Source organism: Mastomys coucha, unplaced genomic scaffold (assembly GCF_008632895.1).
Source record: "Mastomys coucha isolate ucsf_1 unplaced genomic scaffold, UCSF_Mcou_1 pScaffold22, whole genome shotgun sequence".
NCBI lineage: Eukaryota > Metazoa > Chordata > Mammalia > Rodentia > Muridae > Mastomys > Mastomys coucha.
In genome coordinates this window covers 24,691,679-24,718,596 of record NW_022196905.1, presented here as the reverse complement: position 1 = coordinate 24,718,596, position 26,918 = coordinate 24,691,679, and the positions used below count along the sequence as shown (strand labels likewise).

The following is a 26,918-nucleotide window of genomic DNA, read 5'->3' as shown; positions in this document are numbered from 1 at the left end:
AGTGAGAATGAAACTCAGTGGAGGAGGGGCTTCTCTGGTGACTAGCTGGAAGCCTTGGGTGAGGTGGGGGTAGGGCAATTCTATGGGGGTAACCCTACCTGAGATTCCTACGGGGGGGGGGATATAGAAACTGAAGTGTCCACCTCCTGTAGCCAGGCAGGACTTCTAGAGGACGGAGGGGGCATCAGTTCACCCAGGAAAACCTTCAATCTAAAATTTGTCTTGCCTACAAATGTTCAGGGATAAAGATGGAGCAGACCAATGGAGCCAACCAATGCCCAACCCAACTGGAGATCCATTCCATGTGAGAGAGCCAGCTGCTGACATTCTGTTATGCTTGCAGTCAGGAGCCTAGCATAACTCTCCTGAGAGGCTTCATCCAGCAGCGGATGGAGGTAGATGTAGAGACCCACAGCTAAGCATCAAGTGGAGCTGAGGAGTCTTGTGGAAGAGTACGGGATAGAAGTGAGCAAGCTGGAGGGGTCAAGGGCACCACAAGAAGACATAAAGAGACTAATGTGGGACCCTGGGGGTCACAGAGCATGGGCCACCAACAAGGGCCACCAGCAGGAGCTGGACCTGGACCTTACACATCTGTAGCAAATGTGCAACTTGGTCTTCATGTGGGTCCCCTAACAAGTGAAGTGGGGTTGTCTTGGTCTCTGTTCCCTGCCATTGGATCCCCCTACCCTACCTGGATTGCTTGGTTGGGCCTCAGTGGAAGAGGATGTGCTTAGTCCTGCTAAAACTAGATGTCCCAGGATGGAGTGGTATCCAACGGAGAAGGGGAGGGGGCAATGGGGAAAAGGATTTGTAAGGGTGGGACTGGGAAGAGGGGGGGTTGTGATCAGGATGTAAAGTAAATAAAAAATAATTTTTTGGAAAAAGGAAAAGAAAAAAAAATACTAATGTAGGGGCTGGATAGATGGCTGTGTGGGTGAGAAATGCCCAGCTCCCAGGTGAAGTTGGCAAAGCTGAGCTTGCCTGTAACCCCAGCAGTGAAGAGCAAAGACAGGCAGAGCATGGAGGATTAATGACCAGTCAGCATAGCCCCGGGGGCAAGCTTCAAGTACACTGTCTCAGAAGAACAAGGCTGAGAGCAATAGAGGATACCCCTGCCCCCCAAAAGCTATTTCCACCCTCTCCCCACTCGCAGTCCCAAAAGATAGAAATGCTAAAGGCTGGAGGCATAGCTCAGTGGGGTATCTACACACTTTATCCAGTGGGCTGAGGAAAGAGTGGAGTGGTACAACACTAGGTTCTGGGGTCAGGCTCCATCACAGCAGAACAAAGACAACACCAGTGATAAAAGCTCACACCATAAGAGTTTAGAACTGTGAAGAAAAACGAAACCACATGTATTCTCGCTATGCAGACTTTATTAATCCCTTATTACATGCTAACCAGGGTTCTAGTGTTTTCTTCTAAAGTTATTAATTAACCAATTAATTTATATGAAATAGGTTTTGATCTATAGCCCCAGTTGGCCTAGATCTCTCTATGTAGCTCAGGCTGGCCTCAAACTGGCAATAAAAGTTCTGAGATTACAAGCGAGCACCACCTACATTTTGTTTTGCAATCATCTCATTTTCTGAAGACTCATTTTGTGAAATTTCCCCAGGTGTGTGTGTGTGTGTGTGTGTGTGTGTGTGTGTGTGTTGTGTGTGTTGTGTGTGTCTGCTAACCCTAAGCCGGATATGCCACCAGTTCGATTTTCGGCTGCACTAGGGGCCGACGTGGCACCGGACATTAAAATGTGGTCGGGCTAGGGTAACGATCTGTGAGACTCGGTTTGGAAATCTGGCCTGAGACGACAGCCTGTCATTCCGGGCAAACAGCCTCAGCTGGGTGGGGACGCGTCTGCCGAGGACCCTGGACTCCAGCAACCGGTGGTCGCCACTGTCCACCCACCCTTAGGCCCAGCTCGCCTGGCGGAGAACAGCTGTGCAGCCACGCTGGACACTCACCCCGCCCGCTTGATCCCGCCCCCGGACCTACAGGACCAATAAACGATGAATACAGCCGCGCGTCACGGAGCGCCGGCCAATTGCAGACGGCCACGACCCTAGAAAGGCTGGGCGCGGCAGGCGGCCACGGGGCGGTGGCGGCGCTGGCGTAGACGTTTCCTCGCTATGGTGGTGGTGGCAGCGGCGCCGAGCGCGGCCACGGCGGCCCCCAAAGTGCTACTCCTATCTGGCCAGCCCGCCTCCGGCGGCCGGGCGCTGCCGCTCATGGTGCCCGGCCCGCGGGCAGCAGGGTCGGAAGCGAGCGGGACACCGCAGGCTCGCAAGCGGCAGCGCCTCACGCACCTGAGCCCGGAGGAGAAAGCGCTGCGGAGGTGGGCCCGGCGGGCGAGGCTGGGGCGCGGGGCAGCAGGGCTGGGGCTGGGATCGGGATCCTCTCGCGTGTGCCCGGCGGGTGGGCTCTCTACGGTGGGTTAGATTCGCCTAGGGAGCGGAGCCGAGGTGGCAGCCCCTCCGAAGGTCTGTGCCCGGGATGTGTGTAGGAGCGCCCGACGCCCGGTCCTCCTGTAAATGTGCTCTTTGTGGTCACAGGGTAGGAACCGTTCCAGCTGTCATTGCAGCCACTTGGGAACTCAACCCCGGGAACCGAGTCAACTGCCTCGGGCATCCCGAGAGTTGGGCTTGGGGAGGGACAGTTGGGAGCGTCCCTGCCGCCTTCACGGATGTGGCTCTAGCAAGGAGCCTGTAGGACGGAATTGGAACCAGAAAGTAGCGGGGGAGGAGGGAAGAAGCTTATGACGCAACGGGAATGTGTCAGCCCGGTGGTAAAATGAGATCCGGGTGGACAGCCACGCGGGAGAGAGTCCAGCAAGTCTTCAAGGCCTTTGGATAGAAAGCTCTCTCTCTCTCTCTCTCTCTGTGTGTGTGTGTGTGTGTGTTTTGGATAGAAAGCTCTCTGTGTGTGTGTGTGTGTGTGTGTGTGTGTGTGTGTGTGTGTGTGTGTGTGTGTATAGCCACGCGGGAGAGAGTCCAGCAAGTCTTCAAGGCCTTTGGATAGAAAGCTCTCTCTGTGTGTGTGTGTGTGTGTGTGTGTGTGTGTTTTGATAGGAGCCTTAAGCGTGTTTACTACTGCTAAGCCTTATTCTGTAAAGTCAACGAAAGCACCAGCTGGCCACGTCTGCAAATGAAGACACAGGAAAGCTGGAGATGACTCAGTTAAGTTCCCTGTCTCCTCCCCAAGGAAACTGAAAAACAGAGTAGCAGCGCAGACCGCTCGAGATAGAAAGAAAGCCCGGATGAGCGAGCTGGAGCAGCAAGTGGTGGATTTGGAAGAAGAGGTAAAGGGACATCCAGCCATGCTTCCATCCCTTCCATACCAGGGCCCATCCTAAGCTGCTTCAGCCCTTTAGAATACAACTCAAAGTGCCATTTAAAGTTTAACTAGCCTAGCAGATAGGCGGTGAAAGCAGACGTGACTCACCCTGGGCAGCTTGATTCTATCCATAGCCTGCCTGGAGATTAGCCAGGTTGGATAGATCACTGATTGCTTAAGCTGTAGTGCCTCCTGGCTTTGACCCTAGAGGCTGCCCCTTCCTTCTAGGGTTCACTGGCTAACCAATCTTAGCAAGAACTATTGTCTTTTTGAAAGTTTTAATCATCAGCTGGTTCTTAAAATGTGGGTCATATCAATAGCGGTTTTTAGTAAACAACAATTGTCAGGTATAGCCCACCACCCCTACTGTATTGTCTACTCAGCAGAGTATCAAGTATCACTAGGCCATTTTCAAACAGCCCGTTTTAGTTGATTGTTCTTTCCTGTCTTGTCCTTCGCCCCCGCCCCTCCCTCCTTATACTCTCTCACCCCTTGTATCCTTTCTGCTGTCAGTGCCCTTTTGTGCCCCTCCACCCAAGCATCCTTTTACTCTTTGGGGAGTTAGTTTAGTTAACTTTACCTATTTATAGCTTTTTTAGGCATTGCCACATTTACATCCATGTGTGCCCTGGTTTGAGTTTGGGTCACTTCGCTTACTTTCCAAATTTATACAGTTTCTCTGCCAATTTCCTTTCTCTGTACAGATGAGTAGTATCCATTGTATGTGCGCTACACTTTCATGGTTCACTGGTCCTCTGTGCTGCGCATCCAGGCTGCCTCCATTTCTTTGCCATTGGACCACTAACCACCAGCATCTACACTTGCCCCTTCAAGACAGAATGGTGAATGATTTAAAGATTATTTTCAGATAGGTCCTTGGGTTGGCCTGTAACTCACAGCACGCCTCCTGTCTCAGCATGCTGACATTACAGGCAATGATCCACCTTGCCGCACTTTTTTTTAAAAGGTAGTGTATTAACACATATGTAAATTAAGTTGCAAGTGACTTTTTTTGGCTGAAATCTGTGAGTCGTACTCGTAGGCATTATGATGTCACTGTCACCATTGAAAACACTTTTGCTTTGTTCTCTTCAGAGATTGGCTTTGAATAAACAGCTCTTCCTGCCTCAGCCTGCTTGAGGCTCAATGGCATTTTTTTGGGAGACAGCTTGATATATCCCAGGCTGGGCTCTAACTTGCTGTGTAGCCAAAGATGACCCAAAATTTGTTTCTCTTGCTGATATGACCCAAGTGGTGGGATTACAGGCATGAGCCACCCATGTTAGTTTATACAGAGCTGAAGGTGGGACCCAGGGCTTCAAGCCTGGGAGGGCAAGTCTTCTACCAGCTCATCTGTACCACCAGCCACCAGTGACACAATGACTGTGAACTGCACACAGAGTTTACCAGCTCAATAAGGAAACCAGCTGTAGCGGAACTTCCAGTGGACTCTATTGAAGGAACTACATGTCTTAAGAGCCTCTTCTGTATTTTCTTACAGAACCAAAAACTCCAGCTAGAAAATCAGCTTTTACGAGAGAAAACTCATGGCCTTGTGATTGAGAACCAGGAGTTAAGAACACGCTTGGGAATGGATACGCTGGATACTGAAGAGGCTCCAGAGGCAGAGTCCAAGGTAGATCTTGTGAGAACTGGTTGTGGCATTACCAGATTTGTGTTCTGGACCTCCGATCAAATCTTTTCTCATTTCCTTTTTGAGGCAAGGTCTTAATGTCTGATTTTGGCTGGTCTTGAACTTGTGCCACTTCTTTTGCTTCTAAGTAGTGCTTCTACAGGCACATGTCCCCACGCCTAGCTGATCAATCCTGAATTTTCCTTGTTTCCTTGAACTGATTTCATGATCCTCTTGCCTTAGCTTCCCAAGTGCTGGAATTATATGCATGAACAAGTGGCTTGTGTCTTGGCCATGTTGGAGGGATAGGGTCTCATGTAGCCCAGATTGGCCTCAGACTTGCTGAGTAGCTGATAATCCTCCTGTCTCCACCTTCCAGATGTTACCATTACAGGCAGGTGTTACTTTGTATGGTTATGTAGGTGCGTATATGTACATGGGTGTGCGTTTGTACACATCTGCTTACGTACAGAGGTCTAAGGAGGATGTTGGATGTCTTGTCCTATCTTTGTCCACCCTATTCTTCTGAAGCAGAGTGTCTCACTGAATCTGGAGCTGGGCTGGTGGCCAGCAAGCCCTGGTGAGCCTCTTGTCTATGTCTCCCTTGGAGCTGGGGATTTGAACTTGGGTCTTCAGAATTGCACAGCAAGCACATTATATTCAGAGCCACCTCCCCAGCTCCTTTGTAGCCTACTGGCTCTTTACTTACTGTGGTCTTTCCTTTCAGGGGAATGGAGTAAGGCTGGTGGCCGGGTCTGCTGAGTCCGCAGCACTCAGACTATGTGCACCTCTGCAGCAGGTGCAGGCCCAGTTGTCACCTCCCCAGAACATCTTCCCATGGATTCTGACGCTGTTGCCTCTTCAGATTCTGAGGTAGAGCTCATTCTGCTTTACTAAAGTGCTCATTCTGCAGCATCTAAGTAGCGTGTGACATGCCTAGCCAGGCAAATGGAGAAGTTAGTGTTGGTGGGGCTAGGGGTAAGCAGTCACCTTCCTAGTCTTCAGCGGATTATGTCATGGAGTAGGGGGAAACTGTTCCATGGGTGGGTCCTGTGATCTGAGAGCATAAGCCCTAAGTAACATTGTGGAGCCCAGTACTAAGTATTTCTGGTAGACTGACTGTCACATTCATTCTAATAGTGAACTCTTTTGTGTTTTGCCTCTTGTAGTCTGATATCCTTTTGGGCATTCTGGACAAGTTGGACCCTGTCATGTTTTTCAAATGTCCTTCCCCAGAGTCTGCTAATCTGGAGGAACTCCCAGAGGTCTACCCAGAAGGACCTAGTTCCTTACCAGCCTCCCTTTCTCTGTCAGTGGGGACCTCATCAGCCAAGCTGGAAGCCATTAATGAACTCATTCGTTTTGACCATGTATATACCAAGCCTCTAGTCTTAGAGATCCCCTCTGAGACAGAGAGCCAAACTAATGTGGTAGTAAAAATTGAGGAAGCACCTCTAAGCTCTTCAGAAGAGGATCATCACCCTGAATTCATTGTCTCAGTGAAGAAAGAACCTTTGGAAGATGACTTCATTCCGGAGCTGGGCATCTCAAACCTGCTTTCATGCAGCCATTGTCTGAGACCACCTTCCTGCTTGTTGGATGCTCACAGTGACTGTGGATATGAGGGCTCCCCTTCTCCCTTCAGTGACATGTCTTCTCCACTTGGTACAGACCACTCCTGGGAGGATACTTTTGCCAATGAACTCTTCCCCCAGCTGATTAGTGTCTAAGGAGCCACACGACATTGGGCCCCTTTCCCTGACCATCACACTGCCTAGAGGATAGCATAGGCCTGTCTGTTTCGTTAAAAGCCAAAGTAGAGGCTGTCTGGCCTTTTAAGAATTCCTCTAAAGTATTTCAAACCTCATAGATGACGTTCAAGTATTGTCGTTTGACACTCAGCTGTCTAAGGTATTCAAAGGTATTCCAATACTACAGCTTTTGAGATTCTAGTTTATCTTAGAGGTGGTAATATGCTCTAAATCACAGGGAGGGTCATTTGGTAGTTATCTCCCAGCCTGGCTTCAAACTATGTAGTCGAGGCTAGGCTGAAACTTGTGACCCTCTTGACCCCACCTCCCAAGTGCTGGGCTTTACCAGGTGTGCAACTCCACACCTGCCTCTTGACATGTCCTAAAGTGGACATGGGATTCATGAACAGCCCCTTATCATTTTTCTCCATTCTCTGCATCCCAGGTTTTATTTCGTTGACTTCTACAGAGAAACACCAACCTGAGGGGCTTGTTTTCCCTTATGTACATTTTAAATGAAGATTGAGAATCTTTGTAAAATGATGAAAATTTACTGTGTAAATGCTTGATGGACTCTTCTCGATAGTGCAGCTTCTAGAAGGTGCTTTCTCCGTTTATTTAAAACTACCCATGCAATTAAAAAAAAAGCAACGCAGCATCCTGTTCTGTGATTTCTAGGGCTGTTGTATTTTCTCTTTATTGTTTGCTAAAGGAGTAATTTATCCAACTAAAGTGAGCATACCACTTTAAAAAAAAAAAAAAGCTTTTTCTTCAGGCCAGTTGGCCAATGTCACAGTTACTAAGTGCCAGAGATAGAGCCTAACCACCTTTTTTTCTGGTTGGGCGTTAAACCTAAGATGTGCATAATGAGGCTGGAGAGATGGCTCAGTGGTTAAGAGCACTGACTGCTATTCTAAAGTACTGAGTTCAAATCCCAGCAACCACATGGTGGCTCACCTACCATAATGAGATCTGACACTCTCTTCTGGTACGTCTGAAGACAGCTACAGTGTACTTACAAATAATAAATAAAGATGTGCATAATGGGCAAGTATACACACTGTTTTGCTATGATCAGGAAGTATCGGGCTTCCCGATTTTACCTCTTGACACTTTTGAGCTGAGTGACTGAGGGGACAGATAACCAGTTCTAACTTGGAAAGAAGGACTTTAGTGTCTCTAGCAGCTAAACCTCTGCCACCTCTATGCACTGGAAAGTTCGTTTTTTTTTCTCCTCATCCACTTTGGAAAGGTTTTAATCCCTCACTGAATCTTAGTGTAGGCTGGGGTATCTTACATAGCATGCATGAAGCCTTGGTTCCATCTCTAGAATGGAAACCAGCAAATTTATTCAGAAAGAAATCAACTACAAAACTCCAGAGACAATGACAATATCCTCACTGCACATTCTGCCCTGGCAAAGAACTTCATTTTTCACTGATACAGGCAGAGTAACAATTTAGCATTTAAATATATTTTCCCTATCAATATTACTTTAGGGCGATCAAAGTGAACCTACAGATAGAATTCTGAGAGTCAGTAGGTCCAAGACTGAAAGCTATCTCATGAATACTTGAGGACCAATAATCTATTTTGGGATCATACAGAGATATTTGCCGCCATCCACAGAGCGTAAGTATTTCTAAGTAAAAAGTCATTTACATTTAATATCATCACACTGAAGTGGCTGCTGTACTAACAAGATGGGATAGTGTATAGATTTTCAGGGTTTCATTTCCTGTACAGATGGCCAAAAAGGTACACAGATCAGCTTTGAAAAAACATCTGGCTTTCAAGAACATTTTCATACCGAAACATCAAGCTGCCTGGCTAGATCTAAAAATCAACCTTTTTATTCTATGAAACCAAATACTCTAGTAATGTATTATTCCAAAATTCAGACTAAAGGTGCAAGCAATAGCTGCAGACAAAATCCCTGGGCCTCACGACAGCTAGGCATCTGCCTCATTGCTTTTCTATCAGATGAGCTAGAGCTAGACAGCAGACACTCGGCCTACTCCAGGAGTATTCCAAGTATCAATTCAATTCTTGTCTCCTAGAAGCTCAAAAACTCAAGTGTTACTTTTCTGACTATTGAGACGATATCTCTATTTTTTTTATTTTGTATGTTCCATGTATGGGTATGAATTTCCTTGGGTACATGTATTAGGCCAGAGTCAACCTTATTTGAGAAAAGATCTTTCACTGAACCGGGACCTCACAAATTCAGGTAGACTAGCCGGCCAGTAAGCTCCAGGACTCTCCTCTTTGTCTTCCCAAGTACTGTGATGAATAAACATACACAACCCCCAGACCCCTTTAAAAATGAATGTTAGGGATCTGAACTCAAAATTTGATTGCTTGTAAGCCAACCACTTTACTGACTAACCGATGGGTCATGGGGATGCCCCTAGACCATTTGAGACAGGGTCTCTTACAGTCCATGCTGGGCTCATGAAATCAATATGGAACAGATAATGACTTTGAATTTGGGATCTTCCTTCAGCCTCCTCTCAAATCCTGGGATTATAGGACTAGAATACCCCAAATACTTTTACCCTTGTGACTTAAAAATTTTTCTGACAAGCTATTTCTGTTTTTTTTTTTTGTTTGTTTTTTGTTTTTCGAGACAGGATTTCTCTGTGTAGCCCTGGTTGTCCTGGAACTCACTCTGTAGACCAGGCTGGCCTCAAACTCAGAAATGCATCTGCCTCTGCCTCCCAAATGCTGGGATTAAAGGGGTGCGCCACCACCGCCCGGCTCTATTTCTGTTTTAATTATATTAACCCCAGTATCTTCATTTCCCCTCCTACTGTACCCTCTCCTCCCAATTAATCCTGCTTCCATCCTGTATGTGTGTCCTATTATATTTAAAATTGCTTGTATACACACGGGCAACTTACCAGTGGCTACATCACTGAAGAAAACGACTCTCTAGCAACCCTGCTGACTTCCTTCATTCATGAAGTAGGATGACTGGTATACCCACCCAAACAATACTGAAAGTCAACATCAGTGTCTTGAAGGAGCTAGCATTTCAGCACTGTTCAAAGTGCATCTACAAAATGCCACCACTAGTCTGAGGAGCGAGGGGACTAAAAGAAAACCAAATCAACACAACATCAACCTATTTTTGAGTATCTACTCATTTTGCACTCACAAGCCATAGAGCCTGGAACTCACTGTGGAACAGGCTGGCCTTCAAATTTGGGGGATCCTGCCTCTTGAGTGATGGAATGATAGGCAATGTCTCTAATTTCACTCTGAGTCATACTCCATTGTTTCAATGAAGTCACCATTGACAACATCACAGACATTAAAGTGTCTATAAAGCCAAGGGTTGGTCAAAAGCAAGAATCCTGGGACTAATTAGCTGCTAAGATACTGAGCTGTAATTATCTATTCTAATCCTAGTTTCCAACTTGTCATGTTAGATAACTTTTATCCAGGATTTTCAAAATTTGGTTAAAAGTAAGTCTGTTTGTTTTTTTTTCTGCAACTGTAATCCAATGATAAAATTCCCTGCCTCATGAGTCAAGGGTCTGGTTAACAAAGAATGAATATGTGTAGACAATACTGCCACCCAGTGACCTGTCGCTCTAGCACAGGATGCATCAACAGGATGCCTAGTCTCTTCAAACTCCTCCAACTTGAGCTTCCAACTCTACATCTCAACGTTGAAGGCTTCGTCACAAGGTCAGCATCTGATGTCCCATGGCAGTGACCTGCTAAGGGGAATGTTACTGGTACATTAACAAAGGCAAAACAGCCTGCCTATTCTAGAAACAGCTCACCTTTAACCCCACAGTATCAAACTTTCAGGACAAATTTAAGTTTTTCACTGATAAGGATGCTCTCTTAATTAAAATCTAAAGCTAAGGAAAAAAATGCTTAATTTACATTTATACAGGATTACAGATACTTTAAAAGTTCAAAACATTGAGTTTTATTGAAAATAATAAAATACAGAAACACCAGATTCTCATCTTTAAAGCAAATCTGACATTTTCCATCACGTTGCTAGTACTGCAGCATTCTTGTCACTATTAAACAAAGCCAGGCTCCAGATCCAAAGTGGTGACTAACCTGCTAATAGTCTCCCCTCAGTTCTAAGGCCTGTCTTGTTCCTAAATCTTAGTTTTATCTTTTTGAGAATGAGCAGTTTTTAAGTGATTTTTATCATGAGAACTGGATTCTCATATTATTTCTTCATACTAAGAACAAGAACAACAAAAACCCAAGCCAAGAACCAAAAAACCCACACACACCCTACTCAGACTCACTGAAAATACACATTTGTTCATCAGAGCTCACCTGCTTTAGATAATTGTTGACCTTCACATTAGCATACTGAGCCAATGTTTGATTCACACTGTAAAAACTATACAAGATGAAAAGACCTGTTAATTCCTTAGGAAAACCTTAAGGCAAAAGCCAAAGTCTTATGCTAGAAAGGAAAACAGAAGGCAGAGGCACCAGGGCTGAGGAGACAGTTGGATGTAAGCACCACAAGGACGAAGGTGATTTTTGTACAAACATGTGCAAGAAGGTAAAGTCCAAAAGGGAGCACGAAACATCTACTTTCCTGCTGAAACAGGCTCATGTCAGGTAAGGACTCCTGACAAGTTAAGACATCTCTGCTTTCAAGTGGTTACCAACTGCATCAAAGCCACTTCAGGCCTTTCACAGAGGCAGTCCTGATGTTTTAGGCCCTTTGGAAAGCTGCCACTTCCTTCCTACCCTAGCACTGGGCTAACTCCAGACTCTTGGCAGTCCCTGCACATCTCTAAACTGTTCTAAAACTTCTTAGCACAGAGATTCACAAGTTGGTCCCATTAAGCAAGCCAGGAGTTTTTCAAATGACACGAGCCAAACACTTGCACGTTTCAACAGAAGACAGTTTTCATTCACCTCTGAGTCTGAGATGAAGAAACAAGTAGCTGGTTTCAATACTGGTTTGAAGGTTGAGTAACTTTATTGTGCAGACATAAATATTTTGTTTAAATATTAAACATTAAACCTTTTCCTGACATCCAGACAGAAATAGAGAGAGCAGGAACAACAGGCAAGAGGAGAAACAGTCCAAGGACAGACGTGGGACTCCTATGCCATCCACAGGAGGGATTTCAGCATGGGTTGCAAAATGCCAGGAAGCTAAGTTTCTAAAAATTCATCTCCACTCAGCATAAACCTCTTTTCTGTTTTCCCCTATATAAAGGAGAAGAAACCCAGAAACTGAAAACTGAACGGAGGTGTTCTGCTGTAGAAAGAGCCACCACTCACCGGATATCTTACTGCTCTACAGCGCTGAAGGACTTGCAAAGCCTTCATTACATGTCCTGCCACGCTGAAGAGCTCTTCCTGAGAAATTAAAAACTTTAACCCTGGTTATTTCCAAAGAACACCTTGAGCCTGGTTCGGGTACTAAAGGGTAACGATTTCCTGCTGGTAGGAGGCCATCTTATGCTAACTTTTAGGCTTACTGCACAATAGCTTAAGCACCAGACAATTTCAATAAATCCCCAAGACACATGTCCATTTCATTTCAGCTAATTCACTGTTTCCGGAACCAACATTAAAAAACTCAACTTGCTAATACAAGCACAACCTTCCCTTTTTAAACTCTAGAAGCAATCAATGGTAGGTTTAGCTGACACAGCATGTCCTTAGGATTCATGAAAAGACACTTCTCTCACAGGCAATTTACTTCACACTCTTTAAAATCAATCACTTAAGTTAATTGAGGTGTAAACATTACTGACCAACTGAGCTTATCAGTCATGAAAGGAGACCAAGGGCTACAGCTCTGAGAGATCTGGCTACACCAACCTGACATCAATACAAGCTTCTTTGCTTGTTCAATTCCTTCACAAGAGACTCAAAGTCCTGCTCTCTTCCCTCCTGAGCCCTATATGTACAGTGACCACTACAAGTAGCTCAATACATGACTCAGCAATCAGGGTGCAGTGGCAATTAGGAGCATTCCTGTGTAGAATCATCTCAAGAATGAATGGCTTCAACAATGTGGCAGATGACTGAAGTCACCGTAACACATCCAGCATCTATAGCTGTCTTTAAAGAGACTGTAACATTTCTTGGATAAGCCTACTAAAAAACTGCATTTCCCTTGAGATAAGCTTCCTTGGCAAAAAGTTGAATTCAATAAATGGCTACCCACAATGACAGTCCCACCCAAGTCACAGGCGGAGGAGATATTACACCCGTTTCATAAAACTTTCAGGCCCCTATACTATGCAGGCAGGCTCATGACTAAACACAGGAGCCTTCTACAACTTGTCAAGTTGGAGCAGAAACTGGGGTCTAGAGCTCCATCTCTTCCTCTGTGCTGGCAGCTGTCTCCAGACTATGGTAAAGCGGCGTGTCTGTGCACGGAGGTTCCAGCAACAGTTCAGTTCTCTGTGGGAAGGCAGTGCCTGTAGCTGCGGGCTCTGTTTGGCTCTCTCCCATGTAGTTCTTAGGGTTAGAAGATGGCTTTGGCTTCTCAGAAAGGAGTTCAGGGAGAGGTTTCCAGAGCACAAGCTCCATAGAAGGACGGCTCCTGGGATGTAAAATACAGGTTTTTATCAAAAACTTTAGGACATGCAAATAAAGGCTACCTGTAACAAGCTCCTGTTCACTCTCAACACAGTTAAGAGCTGGTGGTCCTGAAAGGGCCGGTCTGTTGCTGGTATATTCATATCCATTAACTACTGCCAGTTTCACGATTATTTTATCTTGATGTCTTTCATCAGTTCTTATTATAGAAATTTAAATCTTTTAGTTAAAAGTGTGGCTGGGTCATGGTGTTTCATGCCTTTGGGAGGCAGAGGCAGGAGGATCTCTGTGAATTCAAGGCCAACCTGGTCTACAGAGTGAGCTCCACAACAGCCAGGGCATTTACAGAGAAACTCTTGTCCTGAAAAGCCAAAGAAAACCAAAATGTGTCCACTTCAGCAGCAGATATACTAAACTTTGAATGACATTGATTAGCATTTGTTAGTTAACCAATGCTTCATTTTAAAAGAGAGTCAGTGATGAGAATTCAAATGGACTTAGCAAAATAAAAAACACATTTATGTGCATGTGTGTCTGAATGTCCATGGGGATATGAATATGTGTGCAGTAGGGTCCTGAGGAGGTAGGTTCTCCTGGTATCTCTTCACAGCAATGGAAACCTAAAACTCTAAAAGAAGTGAACATTGTTTCCAGCCCCTCAAATCTGTAAAAGTTCACATGCTGGAGACTGAACCCAGGACTCACACATGTGAGTGCTCCACTTCTTAGCAACATCACCAGCCCTATATGTATTTTAAACCAAATCAACACCCAGTCTATAGATGCCATGAATAGCAATAATATAAATATCCAATGTGAAAAGCAGGGCCTTCAAGCTGGGTGTGTTGGTGCAAGCTTTAATTCCAGCACTCAGCAGGTAGAAGCAAGTGGGCCTCTGGTTTACATAGTGAGTTCTAGGATAGCTGGAGCTACAAAGAAAGAACAGCAGACACTATTTTGAGCAGAAGGGCAATGTGACCTGCATACACAGTGGCTACACTACTGACACACCCTCGGGGCTGAATAGTTAATTATAAACTTAAACTAGGGCCTGACTGAAAACCTGGATCTCCCACAAGCAGTAGTTGGACTGCTCCAACTAAGGTCTGTGTCCCAAGAGCACTTTTCAAGATACCTAACTTCACCTCAGTGAGTATTAAGTCTATGTCCCAGGCACAGCACGCCAGATGAGGACCTGGGCTGCTACTCTGCTTGGCTGGCTCTCAGGTTTGAGTTCTACTCTCAAGTTGACTGAGCTCATTAACTACAGGCACAGTTTCCATTTTCTTTCTGTGGTGCCGAGAGCAGACTGCAGGGCTGCACTGGCATGTGGCAAGTGTTCTACCCTGAGTCACTTCTCCAGCCCTTGCTTCTTGTTTTCTTTCTTTGATCTCAGTATATAGTTTAGTCTGGCCAGGTACCATCACATCCATCTTAAACATATGCTATGCTTTTGGGGGGGTAGGGGGTGGGGATAGGGTGAACGACCAAGTTTCAGTCTGCAGCCCTGGCTGGCCTGGGATTCACTATGTAGACCAAAACAGGCTGGAGTGCCTCGGGGATTACCTGCTTGAGCCACCATGCCTGGCTTAAATTATGTTTTAAATCAAGTCAATGAAGCTGAAGGAGGAAAGCTGTGAGGAGGAACCTGGAGTACACAGGAACATTCCCACCCTCAAAACAAATCCAAGAGTTAAAAACACTAAAATGACCTCAGAAGGCTGTGCTACAGTTTGTGGGCTTTGTAATAGCGATTCCAACTGTCACTAATCTGACACATCAGCTTCTGTTCTCTAGCCTCCACGCTGAGTAGTTAAGAGAACAGATAAACCGGAGCTTTCAAAATATGGCTGTTCCAACTCCCCCCCCTCCTTCCCCCACCACCCCAACTTTAAGAGACCAGGCTTGGCGTGAGCTTTCCCTCCCAGTGCCAGGATGGCTAAGGGACACGCTACACACTTACATAGACTCAATCATCTTTTTTGTGAAGACTTCATCAAAGTCCCTCTTCAGACCCGTTTTCATGGTGTCAGAAAGGACAAGACTTGGGAGGTGGCTAACATTTCTGTCACTTTCAACCTCTTCATCTTCGTCAATTATCCTAAATAATGAAGCAGAGAAAGAAAAAAAATGAGTCAACGCACTGTATGCTTCTTGTAGTAATGAATAAAGTTTGAAACTAAAAGAAGAAAACCACAGGTGCTGGAGTGAAAGATCATGTAAGCTACAACTCAGAGAAAAGTGGACAAACGAGGCTGTTGAGGAGAAAGGTTTGGAATAGAGTCAAGTTAGAAGTGTCCAGGAAAACTGAGCCTGACATGGTTAGTAAAATGCTTAGTCAAGCTCTATTCGATCTCCCACTAAGCGTCTGTTTTTCATTCCCCATCTCCCCATCTCCAGCATCACCACATGACCCTGAGCAGCCTGGGAGAGCTCCATGTGACATGCACTGTCAGTACCTGTCCTCAATCTCTTGAAGCCTCCTTCGGGCAACTTCACACTGTGGTTCTCCAGTTGTCTGATCCATTTCTTCACAGACAGCATCTAGCATGCTGGGCCCAGAAAGGCCACTAGGACACGTGTTTACCCCATGACCTTCTATACCCTGACGTGTGCCGAGAACCCACTCAACAGCACCTGCACCGAGTTCAGCTTCAGTCAGTCGCTTCTTTCTTATGGGACACCTAGAAAGAGGAAAGCAGTAGGAAGAGAAGGAAGAAAGAAAAGCAATCCCATTACAGATGAAATGTAAGTCATTTCTCTAATGAATTAAAAAGTCTCCACACTGTATCTTTGGCTGGCCTCATTCACATAGTCCTGCCTGCCCCTGGGCAGGGCGCTGGGATTGAGAATAGGTTACCAAGCCCAGCTAAAATTCATTTAGTTTTAAAAAAAAAAAGTCCATTTATTTTATGTTTAAGTTTCTGCCAGTGTGTGTGTTTTTATGTGTGCTTGTAGAAGTCAGAAGACATCTCAGAGCCTGGACTGGACTGACGGAGATCTATGAGCTGCATGTAGGTGCTTGACATGGAACCTGACTGTTTTCTGCAAGAAGTGCTCTCTGGGCTGGAGAGATGGCTTGGCGGTTGAGAACACCAACTGCTCTTCCAGAGGTCCTGAGTTCCATTCCCAACAACCACATGGTGGCTCACAACCATCTCTAATGGGGTCTGATGCCCTCTTCTGGTGTGTCTGGAAACAGCTACAGTGTACTCACACAAATAAAATATTTTTAACCTATCTTAGTTTTTATTTTATGTGCAACTTTATTTGCTTACTATGCAGCTTTTATTCCAAAGGAGGAAATGAAGATAAACAATGTATTTTTATAATAAACTTTTTATATAATAATTTTATGCTTTTTCTTAAAATAGATCCCTCACTAAATTAAAGCAGTCCTTTGTAGTTTGAATGATGAGATCTTCTGTTATTTCACCATTTTAGTAACTGTTGTTTACAGAGAACAAGAGCTGATGTGCACTGTGATTCAAGCTGCTTTCCTCTTGGAATCATTTCTGTAAGTCCAGAGGAATGATTTCCACTTGAGTGAAAGTCCAGAAAGAGCTTAGGAATTTTCAGTTGACTGTGAAGACTGGAATCCTCCTGCTTCAAATTTTTCCTTGAATTTTAAGTAGTCTCTTCTTTTGTCAAAATATTTTATCCACTGCTGGGGGCAGCTGGCTTCGAACGAGCTCCTCAGCTTCTTGCACCGGGCCGTGTCCTCCACGTTGTCGTCCAGGCAGCGCCAGTATAGGTCGCGGGTGCCCCAGCAAGCCTGCCTTTCCTTCATAGACGGGGCTGCCATGCCTGCAGAGGTCACGCTGGGAACCACGTGACATGCGACCCCTAGATCAGCCTAGGTGGGAGCACGGTGTGACTGTGGTTCCCGTGCAGCAGTGTCACCCTGCAGGTCCACCGACCGCACAGGGAAAACTCCAAAATAAATATTTTTAAAAAATAAGTGCTCTTAACTGAGCTACCTCTTTAGTCCCAATTTATTATTATTTTAATCAAATTATTAAATATAGACATTTCTACTTTTTCCTAGTTAGAACATCATGCCTTTTTTCCCTTCCCTATAACCTTCCCTGAAAAATTTTCTTCTATTCCTTTTTTAAACAATTTAGGGGGGCTGGTGAAATGGCTCAGTGGTTAAGAGCACCAACTGTTCTTCCAGAGGTTATGAGTTCAAATCCCAGCAACCACATGGTGGCTCACAACCATCCTTAATGAGATCTGATGCCCTCTCCTGGTGTGTCTGAGAACAGCTACAGTGTACTTACATATAATAAATAAATATTTAAAAAAAAAAAAAACAATTTACGAAGCACCTCCAAAATTTTAAACTTTTAGATTAAAAGGAAAAAAATCTGTAGGAATGATCAAATGAGACACAAAGCAATAGAAAAGATAAAGGAGGGCTGGAGAGCAGCGAGGAGCACGACTGCTCTTCCAGAAGACAGAGGTGTGATTTCCAGAACCCACATGGTGGTTCACTAATGTGTGTAATGAATGTTCCCAGTTCCAAGGAATTCTATATTCTGTTCTGGCCTCTAAAGAGCACTATGCACATACCTGGTACACATGCATAAACACAAGCAACACCCATACACATTAAAAAAGAAAAGACAAAAACAATTTCTCCCAGTTATGTCCCCTCCCCTACCAAGTGGCTGACTGAAACTGTATTTCCTCACACCAAACACACATCATTACTAAAGTATGCTTCAAGTACCATAAAAGCAGGCCATTAGCACAAATGTCTTGCCTTTGGCTACGTGCTCCTGAACATCATCAGTGGGATCTACCTTTCTCTTAGTGTAACATGTTCTACCTGCATCTTAGATGCGTTAGTGCTTAAGAGACCTTAGAATCCATCAGACCTCCCTTCTTCCTTTTGGACATATTTAGAAACTAGGGCCTATATATAAGGTGTCACACAGTAAGCTGGGCAGTGGCGCATGCCTTTAATCCTAGCACTCGGGAGGCAGAGGCAGGCAGATTTCTGAGTTCGAGGCCAGCCTGGTCTACAGAGTGAGTTCCAGGACAGCCAGGGCTACACAGAGAAACCCTGTTTCAGGGGAAAAAAAAAGTGTCACAGTAAAGGAAATTTGAAAGTTGAGGAATAGACCCCAGAGACCCTGATTCTCATCTCTATGCCTTTTCATTAAATCCCTTGCTTTTTCGAAAGGAAGTTAACTGTTTAAGCTCTTACATGAACTCATATTTATTATCACTATGATATGTCCATTGCAAGCTAAAAGCAGCACAAAGCAAAGACAGCTGGCTGCCTTGTTTTTCCTTTCCTTTTTGACAAGTGTTTAGGGCACAAGCGTTCTCCTGCATGGCAGTATCATGTGTAGCAACAAGACTAGACCACAGGTGTATAGCCAAAAAGCCCACATTATTCCTACTTTAGATTCACTAAACTGGAGGTCAAAGGAAACAAATAATTTAATCCATGTCAACACTGGTGAAAATCAATATTAAAATCTCTGGGATATAAAATTTGACAACGCCTTTTAAGCTTGTATTTTCAAAAAAATCAAATATGTTTGATTTAGAATTTTACCTCATTCTAAGCCAGGCAGTGGTGGCTCACACCTTTAATCCCAGCATTTGGGAGGCAGAAACAGGTGGATCTCTGAATTCAAGGCCAGTCTGGTCTACAGAGTGAGTTCCAGGACAGTCAGGGCTACACAGAGAAATCCTGTCTCAAACACCGAACAAAAAACAAAAAACAAAAAACAAAAAACAAAAAACAAAAAAAAAACAAACAAATTTTACCTCATTCTAGTACTAGAAATGTCTAAGAGACAAGAAGCTGGAGGATCAGAAGTTTAGGGCCAGTGTCTGCTACACCGTTTCAGGACAACCTGATTTACATGAAATTCTGTCCTTTAAAAAGCTTTAAGCTGGGTGTGGTGATACATGTCCATGAAACACCAGCTAAGAAAAAAATAAACAACAGAGAGAATGGGCAATCTCCCAGAACATCTACTAATTAAATGTATGAAACTGTTCTTTGACCTTAGGTTGTTTTATGCCTAGAGGATTATGTTGCTAATTAATAGCTAAAGATCAATAGTGATTTTAAAAGGAGCTAGAGAGGTGGCCCATCAGTTAAGAGCACGTACCACTCTTGTAGTGGTCCAAATTCAGTTCCCAGCACACACTATCAGGTGCCTGTAACTCCAGCTTCTAAGCACTCTAATATCCCTGGGGCTTTGAACATCAACATACATGTGTGAATGCACATACACATACTAAGAAAAATAAACTAGAATTTTAAAGAAAGGCTTTAGATACTGAGCAGAGCAGCGAGGGCGGCAAGCTAAGCAGCACACATCTGGGCATATATCTAAATGTGCAGGCCACCCTGTTGTTTTAAAAACAAAATTCCCAGCTGTTCATTTTACCAATGAAGATTGAAGAGCCAGATGCCAGAGTGAAAATGCAGCAATTAGGACAGCTGGCGCCGGGCAGCGGTGGCGCACACCTTTGATCCTAGCACTTGGGAGGCAGAGGCAGGCGGATTTCTGAGTTCGAAGCCAGCCTGGTCTACAAAGTGAGCTCCGGGACAGCCAGGGCTACACAGAGAAACCCTGTCTCGAAAAAACAAAAAACAAAAAACAAAAAAAAGACAGTTGGCATAACCAGCTCTGCTAGCTCAGAGAGGAAGTGCTAGCACCCAGGAGACCTTCCTACTCTGACTGTGCTGAAGGAAGCGCTCTCTTTCTCCATGATGTCTTAAATACCTTCACCTCCAAGACCCCCTTTCTGTTTACTTCTGTTCACTCCCAGTCAGCTGGCTGCTTGCTCATCTCTTGACCTAGGGTTGACTTCCGGTGTGCACTAGGGCTGAGCCACACACAAGGTTTTTCTAGTTCACACAATCTTGTGGCTCACAACATGTAAATATCCTGCAACATACCGCCTTTCTAGGCCAATCTCTCTCCATCCACAAATCAAAGACAGCTAACTTTTTTTGTTACTTTTGAGGCAGGGTTTCACTGTGTAAGCATGGCTATTCTAGAACTTGCTCTGTAGACAAGGTTGGCCTAGAACTCAGAGATCCGCCTGCCTCTGTCTCCCAAATAAGTTTGGTATTAAATGTATGAGTTAAATCAAGTTTCTACATCTCCTACCCTAGACAGGATTTTATTGTGTGGCTATCCTTGAAGAGATCTGCTTGCCTCTGCTTCCCAAGCACTGGAATTAAAGGCATTTGCAACTGCACTTAGCTAGTTTCTATACCTTAAGCAACTCTTTGGGCTTGGGCAAACAGCTTTGTGGGAAGAGATGGGTTCAATCCTCAGAACCAACACTAAAGAAAGCAAAGTATAGTAACTTGTAATACTAGCACCAGAGAGCAGAGGCAGGCAAATCCCTGGGTCTGTTTGACCCCTAACCATACAAAAACTAGGTGGGGGGCTATGGAGATGGCTTAATGGATAAAAGTACAATACATGCTGTGCAATGTACAATACATGAAGACTGGAGAATATATGTAAATGACAGGTAGGCATTTTTAGTTCCTTTTTTTTCTTTTTAAGACAGGGTCTCATGAATCACAAGCTGGCCACAAGTCAGTATGTTTCAGAGGATGACTTCAAAGTCTGATCCTCCTGCCTCCACCTTCCTTACTAGCTCTTGTTTGTTTTGCTTTGTGCTTTGAGAGCTGGCCCCAAATTCTCCATCTCAGCTGGGAGTACTGGATTAAGTCATCATTCTCAGAAAAGAATCTAGTTCCTACAATGGTAGGGTAGAGGTAGGATCAGACAAACTATCCAGGACAGGGCCTGGGACAAATGAAGCTCAATGGAAGAGTAATTGCCTAGCATGTGCCAGGCCCTAGGTTTGATCTTTAGCACAGATAAAACAAGAAAGCAAGATGACTCAATGAGTAAGGATGCTTGCCCCTAAACTAATAACTTGAATTTGATCCTGGAACCTACATGGTGGGAGAGAACCAATTTCCAAATGTTGTCCTCTAACTTCCACATACCCACCATGGGATTTGTGTATATATTTAATAGTAATGATTAAGAAATTAAAAAAAAAAAAAAAGCAGGAATTGAGGCATGGTGGCAATGTGAGCCTTTATATATAATCTGAACACACAGAGGCAAGCAGAAAGTTTGAGGACAGTCCTGGTTAGGCAGGGCTCCATAGTGAGGCTGCCTTAAAACAAAACAAAAACCAACAGGTAGACCTTGTATATATTCATTTGAAATAAGATATTCCAGTGCATTGCAGAGTGACCAGGTCTAGCTACAAAGCTAAACAACTGAAAGCACACACAGCCTTAAATTTTTAAGTTTCTGGACTCTCTTCTTAAGGAGAAAGAAAACAGGTTACAAGGTTACCACCGTGGAGAACACAAACCCTTCCAATACATAGCCTGTGATTTTCCTTTTGTTTTTGTTTAATACTCTGTGTCTGAAACGACAGTTTAAAAGGCAGGTGAATTTTTCTCTACCTGCCCGCCACTCAGTCTCTGCCCCTAAAAGACAAACAATGTCACCAGTTTAAAGAGATACACATGCTTCACCTTTTTCACTTCAAATAGGATACATGTGTTCAACTAACCGCGACCACAAAGAGGACAAATTGGTACCGAAACTTACTCATCATCTTCCGCCAATCGCTTGTGTTTCTTTCTACAGTGAATGGAAACACTGTGGGAACAAACAAACAAAAAACAAAACCAGTCACTCAAGACGGGAACTTAAATTTAAGATTTCTGCATCCTCTATTTCTCGCCTCACTTATCCGGATCTCCCGCCACAAACTGAACATTCCTTCCTTGGCCGTGATAGAACCACACAGGTCCCAAGCGATCACATTTTGCCCGGGAGCTCCAAATAACCACAGACAAGGAAATCCGAAGTTGTCACTTCTGTCCGAGCAGTGACAGTTGAGCACTCACTCCAAACCCATTTCTGCCCCCCTACATTGCCCATGAGGAACTCAAGTGTCCCATAGGCATTCAAAGTTGTCCCGGCCGGCGGCCGCGCGTGTGGAGGGAAGCGGCCAGGCCGAAGGACCCTCGAGGGTCGCCGGCCCTGCGACCCGGGCTCACGGTTAACGTCCCTCGGGGTTAACGGGCCCGCCCCGCCTGCTCACCGTTCGCGCGCTGTTCTCCCGCCCGGGCTGCTCGGAGCGCCGCGGACACCGGGCCGCGGGACCAGGTCATGGCCGGCGGCTCCTGGCGGGAAGGCCCGGCCGGCGAAGGCCGGCGGCGGCTGCAGGAAGTCCGCGCTGCCGCTCAGAGGGAGGCCGCTGAAGGGCCGGCCGAGGGCTGCCATGGCTTTCCAGACGAGGCTGCGTCCGCGACTCCAGTCGTTCGTGTTCCCAGACTCCGCAGTGGCCGCCGCCACCACTACCCACTAGAACCCGCCTCTGAGCCTTCTCAGACCCCCCCCAACCTCACGCCTTCTAGAACCCTCCACTCCGGACCGCCCAGCGACACGTCGGGATTTGTTGTGTATAGAGGGCCGCTGTCGTGAGGCATGCCGGGAGTTGTGGTCCTTGAGGACTACGAGCAAGATGGCCGGCTGTGTACTAGGCGAGTCGCTGGAGGTCAGTCAGGTTGCCCTCAGGCCCCTAGAATGACAGACACCCTTGAGCTGGGCGTGGTGGCTCCTGACAATCTTCCTAGCTTCTATAAGGTGGAGACGGGATGATCAGACGCGTTCAAGGCCAGCCTTTGACTATGTAGCATGGTCTAGGCCAGCCTACCCAGTCCAAAATAAAAAAGTTATACGCTTCTGTCTCTTCTGTAGTAAACAGGATAATAAAACATGTTTTCAGAGTTGAAATGAGTAGTAAATGAATTAAAAATCTAGAGGTAGAGCTGGGCATAGTGGTATACACATTTAATACCAGGACTCCCTGGGCAGAGAAGGGAAGATCTCTGAGTTCCAGGTCAGTCTGTTCTACATAGTAACTTCCAGGCAAGCTACTGTTACAAAACAAAATAAAAAATGTCTATGGGTGGGATCTGACAACTGGAGTTCTAGAACCTACAGTGAAAGGAAAACCAATTCTAGAAAGTTGTTTTTGAACTTCCTTGCCGTTGGGGGGGTGGGCACGGGGAGGTGGGGGCTTAGTGTGTGCTCCCCGGGTACTGTTACACACACATACAATAATGATAGTAAATAGAAAATTAAAAATTAATAAAAATCTGGGGATGAAGTGAGGCTCAGGGGTAGGGCACATGTACAACACCACAATATTTATGTATTAAGCAGCTGGGTGTTGTGGCACACACTTCCAGTCAATCCCAGCATTGGGGAGGTTGAAGCAAGAGGTCAGCCTGAACAACAAAACAGGATGCCAAGGCTTAGAAAACTCTACTCCACGTGTATGTACATGTAATGCTATCATCTTTCAATTCTTTCTATGTTTTAGCATAAATGAAGTTGTTGATGTATTGAATTCCATGGACAATTACTAAAACCCCCAGATATTGGGAGAGCAATTGGAGGGGGAAAACAGAGGTTTAGCCTGGCATATTCAAAGATGGTTAATAATGTCTTCTGCTTAGGTTGGACAAATGGAGTAGCAGCATTGGTTAATCCTATCACTGATCGTTCCCTATTTTTTTCTGCCTCAAGGAATGATCCCATCACTCATCACTGAGTGGCTTATACCAATGTCAATACTGTTTAGCCAAATACTACCAAGAACACACTAGTAATTGAACTACAGTGACTTAATGAAGTGAGTTAGTGTCTTAGACGGGGGAGTTGAGTTAGTGATAAATGAGTTGGAGGAAACTAGGCAGTGGTGGCACATGCCTTTAATTCCAACACTCAGGAGGCAGAGGCAGGCGGATTTCTGAGTTTGAGGTCAGCCTGGTCTACAGAGTGAGTCAGGACAGCCAGGGCTACACAGAGAAACCCTGTCTTGAAAAAAACAACAACAACGACTACAACAACAACAAAAATGAGTTGGAGGAAGGTCCATTCATAAAAGCAGCTTTGAATGAGCAGGTCGAGGTAGCATAGACCTGTAATCCCAGCATTTGGAAGATTGAGGCAGGAGTATTTTAAAAGTGGAAGGGCAGCCTCAGCTAAGAAGGACATGTAATGGATGTGTGAGACCCTATGTCCAAAACAAACCAAACAGCACCTTTGACTGGAATGGATTGTTAGAACTCTAGGATAATGCTATGACTCAAATGATTTGAGACACAAAGGAAATTTCCTAGTTTTATCTACTTTAGTAGAAGTCTCTGAGCTTAGAAAGGAGTCTCACCTTAGCAGATTTGTGAAGGTATTAAACAGGATATGAGGACTAATTTAGGGAACTAATTCTCTTGTCCTACCACACCTTGGGGCTGCTTCATGCTAGGAGGTTGCCAGTTTATGGAAGGTACTGGATAGGATATAAGGCATGACTATCCCTTCTACAAGTCTGTGCTCTGACACAATTATCAGGTGGCTTTGCTTTCATCTTCAACTTGAGGTAATAGAATGATGTTGTTTGAGGACCACCTGCAGAAATTCTTCAGGACTCTGGGGCTGCCCTAATAGTATCATTACCTAACTCAACGCAATGTCTGAGAGCTAAATTTTAGGGGCAAAGAAATGCTGTATGCAGTAGCCAACTGCACTGTTACTGCAAGTTGAGTCCTATTTATATTCTCTTCAAACATCACATGTCCTCCCACAGGTCTTGCCTCAGCAAAACACCCTGTGAGTCTGTGTCACGTGACACTACCAGGAACTTCCACCTCAGTCAATGAATGGAGTATTGCCCATACACCAACTTCCGGACTCTAAGTCCACTACCACAATTTTTGAAGCAAATTTGAAGCAGCCTTTATTAAATAGTGTCCAGGACCATGGAAACCAGCCAGGTCTATACCCAAGACCTATGTGTAACTTTAATTTTTTCAAACCTTATTTTTTTGGATGCCAAATATGTAAAATAATTGTAATTAAAGAAATAATTTGGCCAGGCAGTGGTGGCACACGCCTTTAATCCCAGCACTTGGGAGGCAGAAGCAGGCAGATTTCTGAATTCGAGGCCAGACTGGTCTACAGAGTGAGTTCCAGGACAGCCAAGGCGACACAGAGAAACCCTGCCTTGAAAAAAAAAAGAAAAAAAAAGAAAAAACAAACAAACAAAAAAAGAAATAATTTAGATTCACACATTTTTATGAGAAACCTGTAAAAACAATTCAAAGACACTGTTTCAGAAAGAAGAAAGGGTTAGGAGCATTTGCAGCTAATTCCATCAAAAGTACAAATGACCTTTTCCTCTCAGAACTCCTTACTGGGATGGGACACACTGGAACAAAACCTCAGATATTTACAGGATGGAATAAGTGAAAAGCAGGTGAATTGGCTGCAGGGGAAGTAAGCAATAAATACCATGTTGATGCTGCAAAACCTGCTCTCTTCCTTCTAAATTAGTACCACGTTCTTGATGAGGGCATCTGTTCTGTAGCATGTTCTGGTTTGTGTGGGATTCACCAGATCCTAGGTTCAGTCAATGAAGTCCATTAAAGGTTCTATGGCCGTTCCCAAAGGAATCAATTTCAAGTTACCTATCCCAACCAGATGTTTTTGTTGGCTTGGCTTCTGCCCTGTGTCACCCTTTCTCTGTAGCATCACTGGCAATGTTCTTCATGGCCCTTCCCAAACATCTCTGTTCTTGAGCAGTTTTTCAAACTAATCCTCCCCCTAACCTCCCAGACTCAAGGGTGGGAGCACAGCAGGGATGGATGAAGTGATTGTCATATAATGAATAGAACAGAGGAGTGTATCTTCCTAGAAATCCAGCACCAGGTTAATGATTAGGCAAATGTTTCAGGAGTAGTTCCTGTATTCCCTGACCATTAAATGATGCTGAGTCTGCCGCAAGCGACAGTTGCTATCCATGTAGCACTCCTCTGGGTAGAGTTGCCACACAAGAGGTAGTTGGGAGGTAAGAAGGTGACTTGGCTGAGTTCCATCACCCAACGGAACTGAACTTGCTGGACTTGAGCCTTTAGGAAACTTGTCCTCTCTTCCACCACAGCTACCAATGTACACTGATAGTCGTTGAGGTAGATTCCTTCTTGGTGAACCCAGAGATGATCGGGTGGAGCTCCCACATCCTCTCTTGCCATTCTGAGCTTTGGGTTCCAATTCTAGCCCTGCTTTTCTCCACCAAAGGATGAATAAAATGTTTCTTGGGCTAGTTATTCTGCCTCCAGCACAACTAGGCTAAAACTACCTCTATAAGCAAGCCTAGCTCAGCCTTTGTTATTGCCTGAGTCCTATTTATACCCTCCAAATATCACGTGTCCTCCACATGTCTTGCCTCAACACATGCGTCTGTCTCAGCTGCCTGAGTCCTCAAAAGTGGCAAGAAACTGCCGCACATCACTAGAAGTTTTTTGGTGTGTTTCTCTCTATGGAGTCCTGACCAATGCAGCTCAATTACACAATGCATGGTAGACCAATACATGCATATTAGCAAAGAAATCTCCATCATGTGTCCTTTCACATGCTTGCTGTAGCAGAACATCCTTTGTAGCGGTAGTTGGTTAATGATACTCAAATAGCCCTATGGGTGGTGGCAGCATACACTCCTCCCTACCGCCCTAATGTTCTGGATTCTCAAATGAAACACAAACACAGACA

General features: G+C 44.9%; 2 protein-coding genes and 2 pseudogenes across 2 annotated transcripts; 1 reads left to right on the top strand and 3 right to left on the bottom strand.

Moving 5' to 3' along the window:
* Nucleotides 1-1,839: 1,839 nt before the first annotated feature.
* Xbp1 (X-box binding protein 1) lies at nucleotides 1,840-7,376 on the top strand. The gene is given in 6 exon segments (XM_031340807.1): nucleotides 1,840-2,338; nucleotides 3,205-3,301; nucleotides 4,838-4,972; nucleotides 5,697-5,756; nucleotides 5,759-5,842; nucleotides 6,139-7,376. Coding segments are annotated over 6 exon segments (1,143 nt in total). The 5' UTR covers nucleotides 1,840-2,132; the 3' UTR covers nucleotides 6,700-7,376.
* Nucleotides 7,377-10,639: 3,263 nt separating this feature from the next.
* Nucleotides 10,640-22,755, bottom strand: Ccdc117 (coiled-coil domain containing 117). Its single transcript, XM_031340517.1, has 5 exons — nucleotides 22,405-22,755; nucleotides 21,906-21,956; nucleotides 15,735-15,959; nucleotides 15,239-15,376; nucleotides 10,640-13,279 (listed from the first exon to the last, which is right to left on the bottom strand). The coding sequence occupies exons 1-5, from the start codon at nucleotides 22,584-22,586 to the stop codon at nucleotides 13,042-13,044; spliced, it is 834 nt and encodes a 277-aa protein (XP_031196377.1). The 5' UTR covers nucleotides 22,587-22,755; the 3' UTR covers nucleotides 10,640-13,041.
* LOC116069679 lies at nucleotides 16,541-17,407 on the bottom strand (annotated as a pseudogene).
* A 3,324-nt stretch (nucleotides 22,756-26,079) lies between the features above and the next one.
* LOC116071130 lies at nucleotides 26,080-26,401 on the bottom strand (annotated as a pseudogene).
* Between the last annotated feature and the right edge of the window lie 517 nt (nucleotides 26,402-26,918).

Bases quoted from the DNA above. Each gene is read 5' to 3' on its own strand.
- Ccdc117 (XM_031340517.1), bottom strand. From the start codon at position 22,586: ATGGCAGCCCTCGGCCGGCCCTTCAGCGGCCTCCCTCTGAGCGGCAGC. The intron at 15,960-21,905 runs GTAAGTTTCGGT...TCCTCTTTCTAG, and splicing joins CGATTGGCGGAAGATGATGA to GTGTCCCATAAGAAAGAAGC. The intron at 15,377-15,734 runs GTACTGACAGTG...TTCATTATTTAG, and splicing joins CTTCAAGAGATTGAGGACAG to GATAATTGACGAAGATGAAG.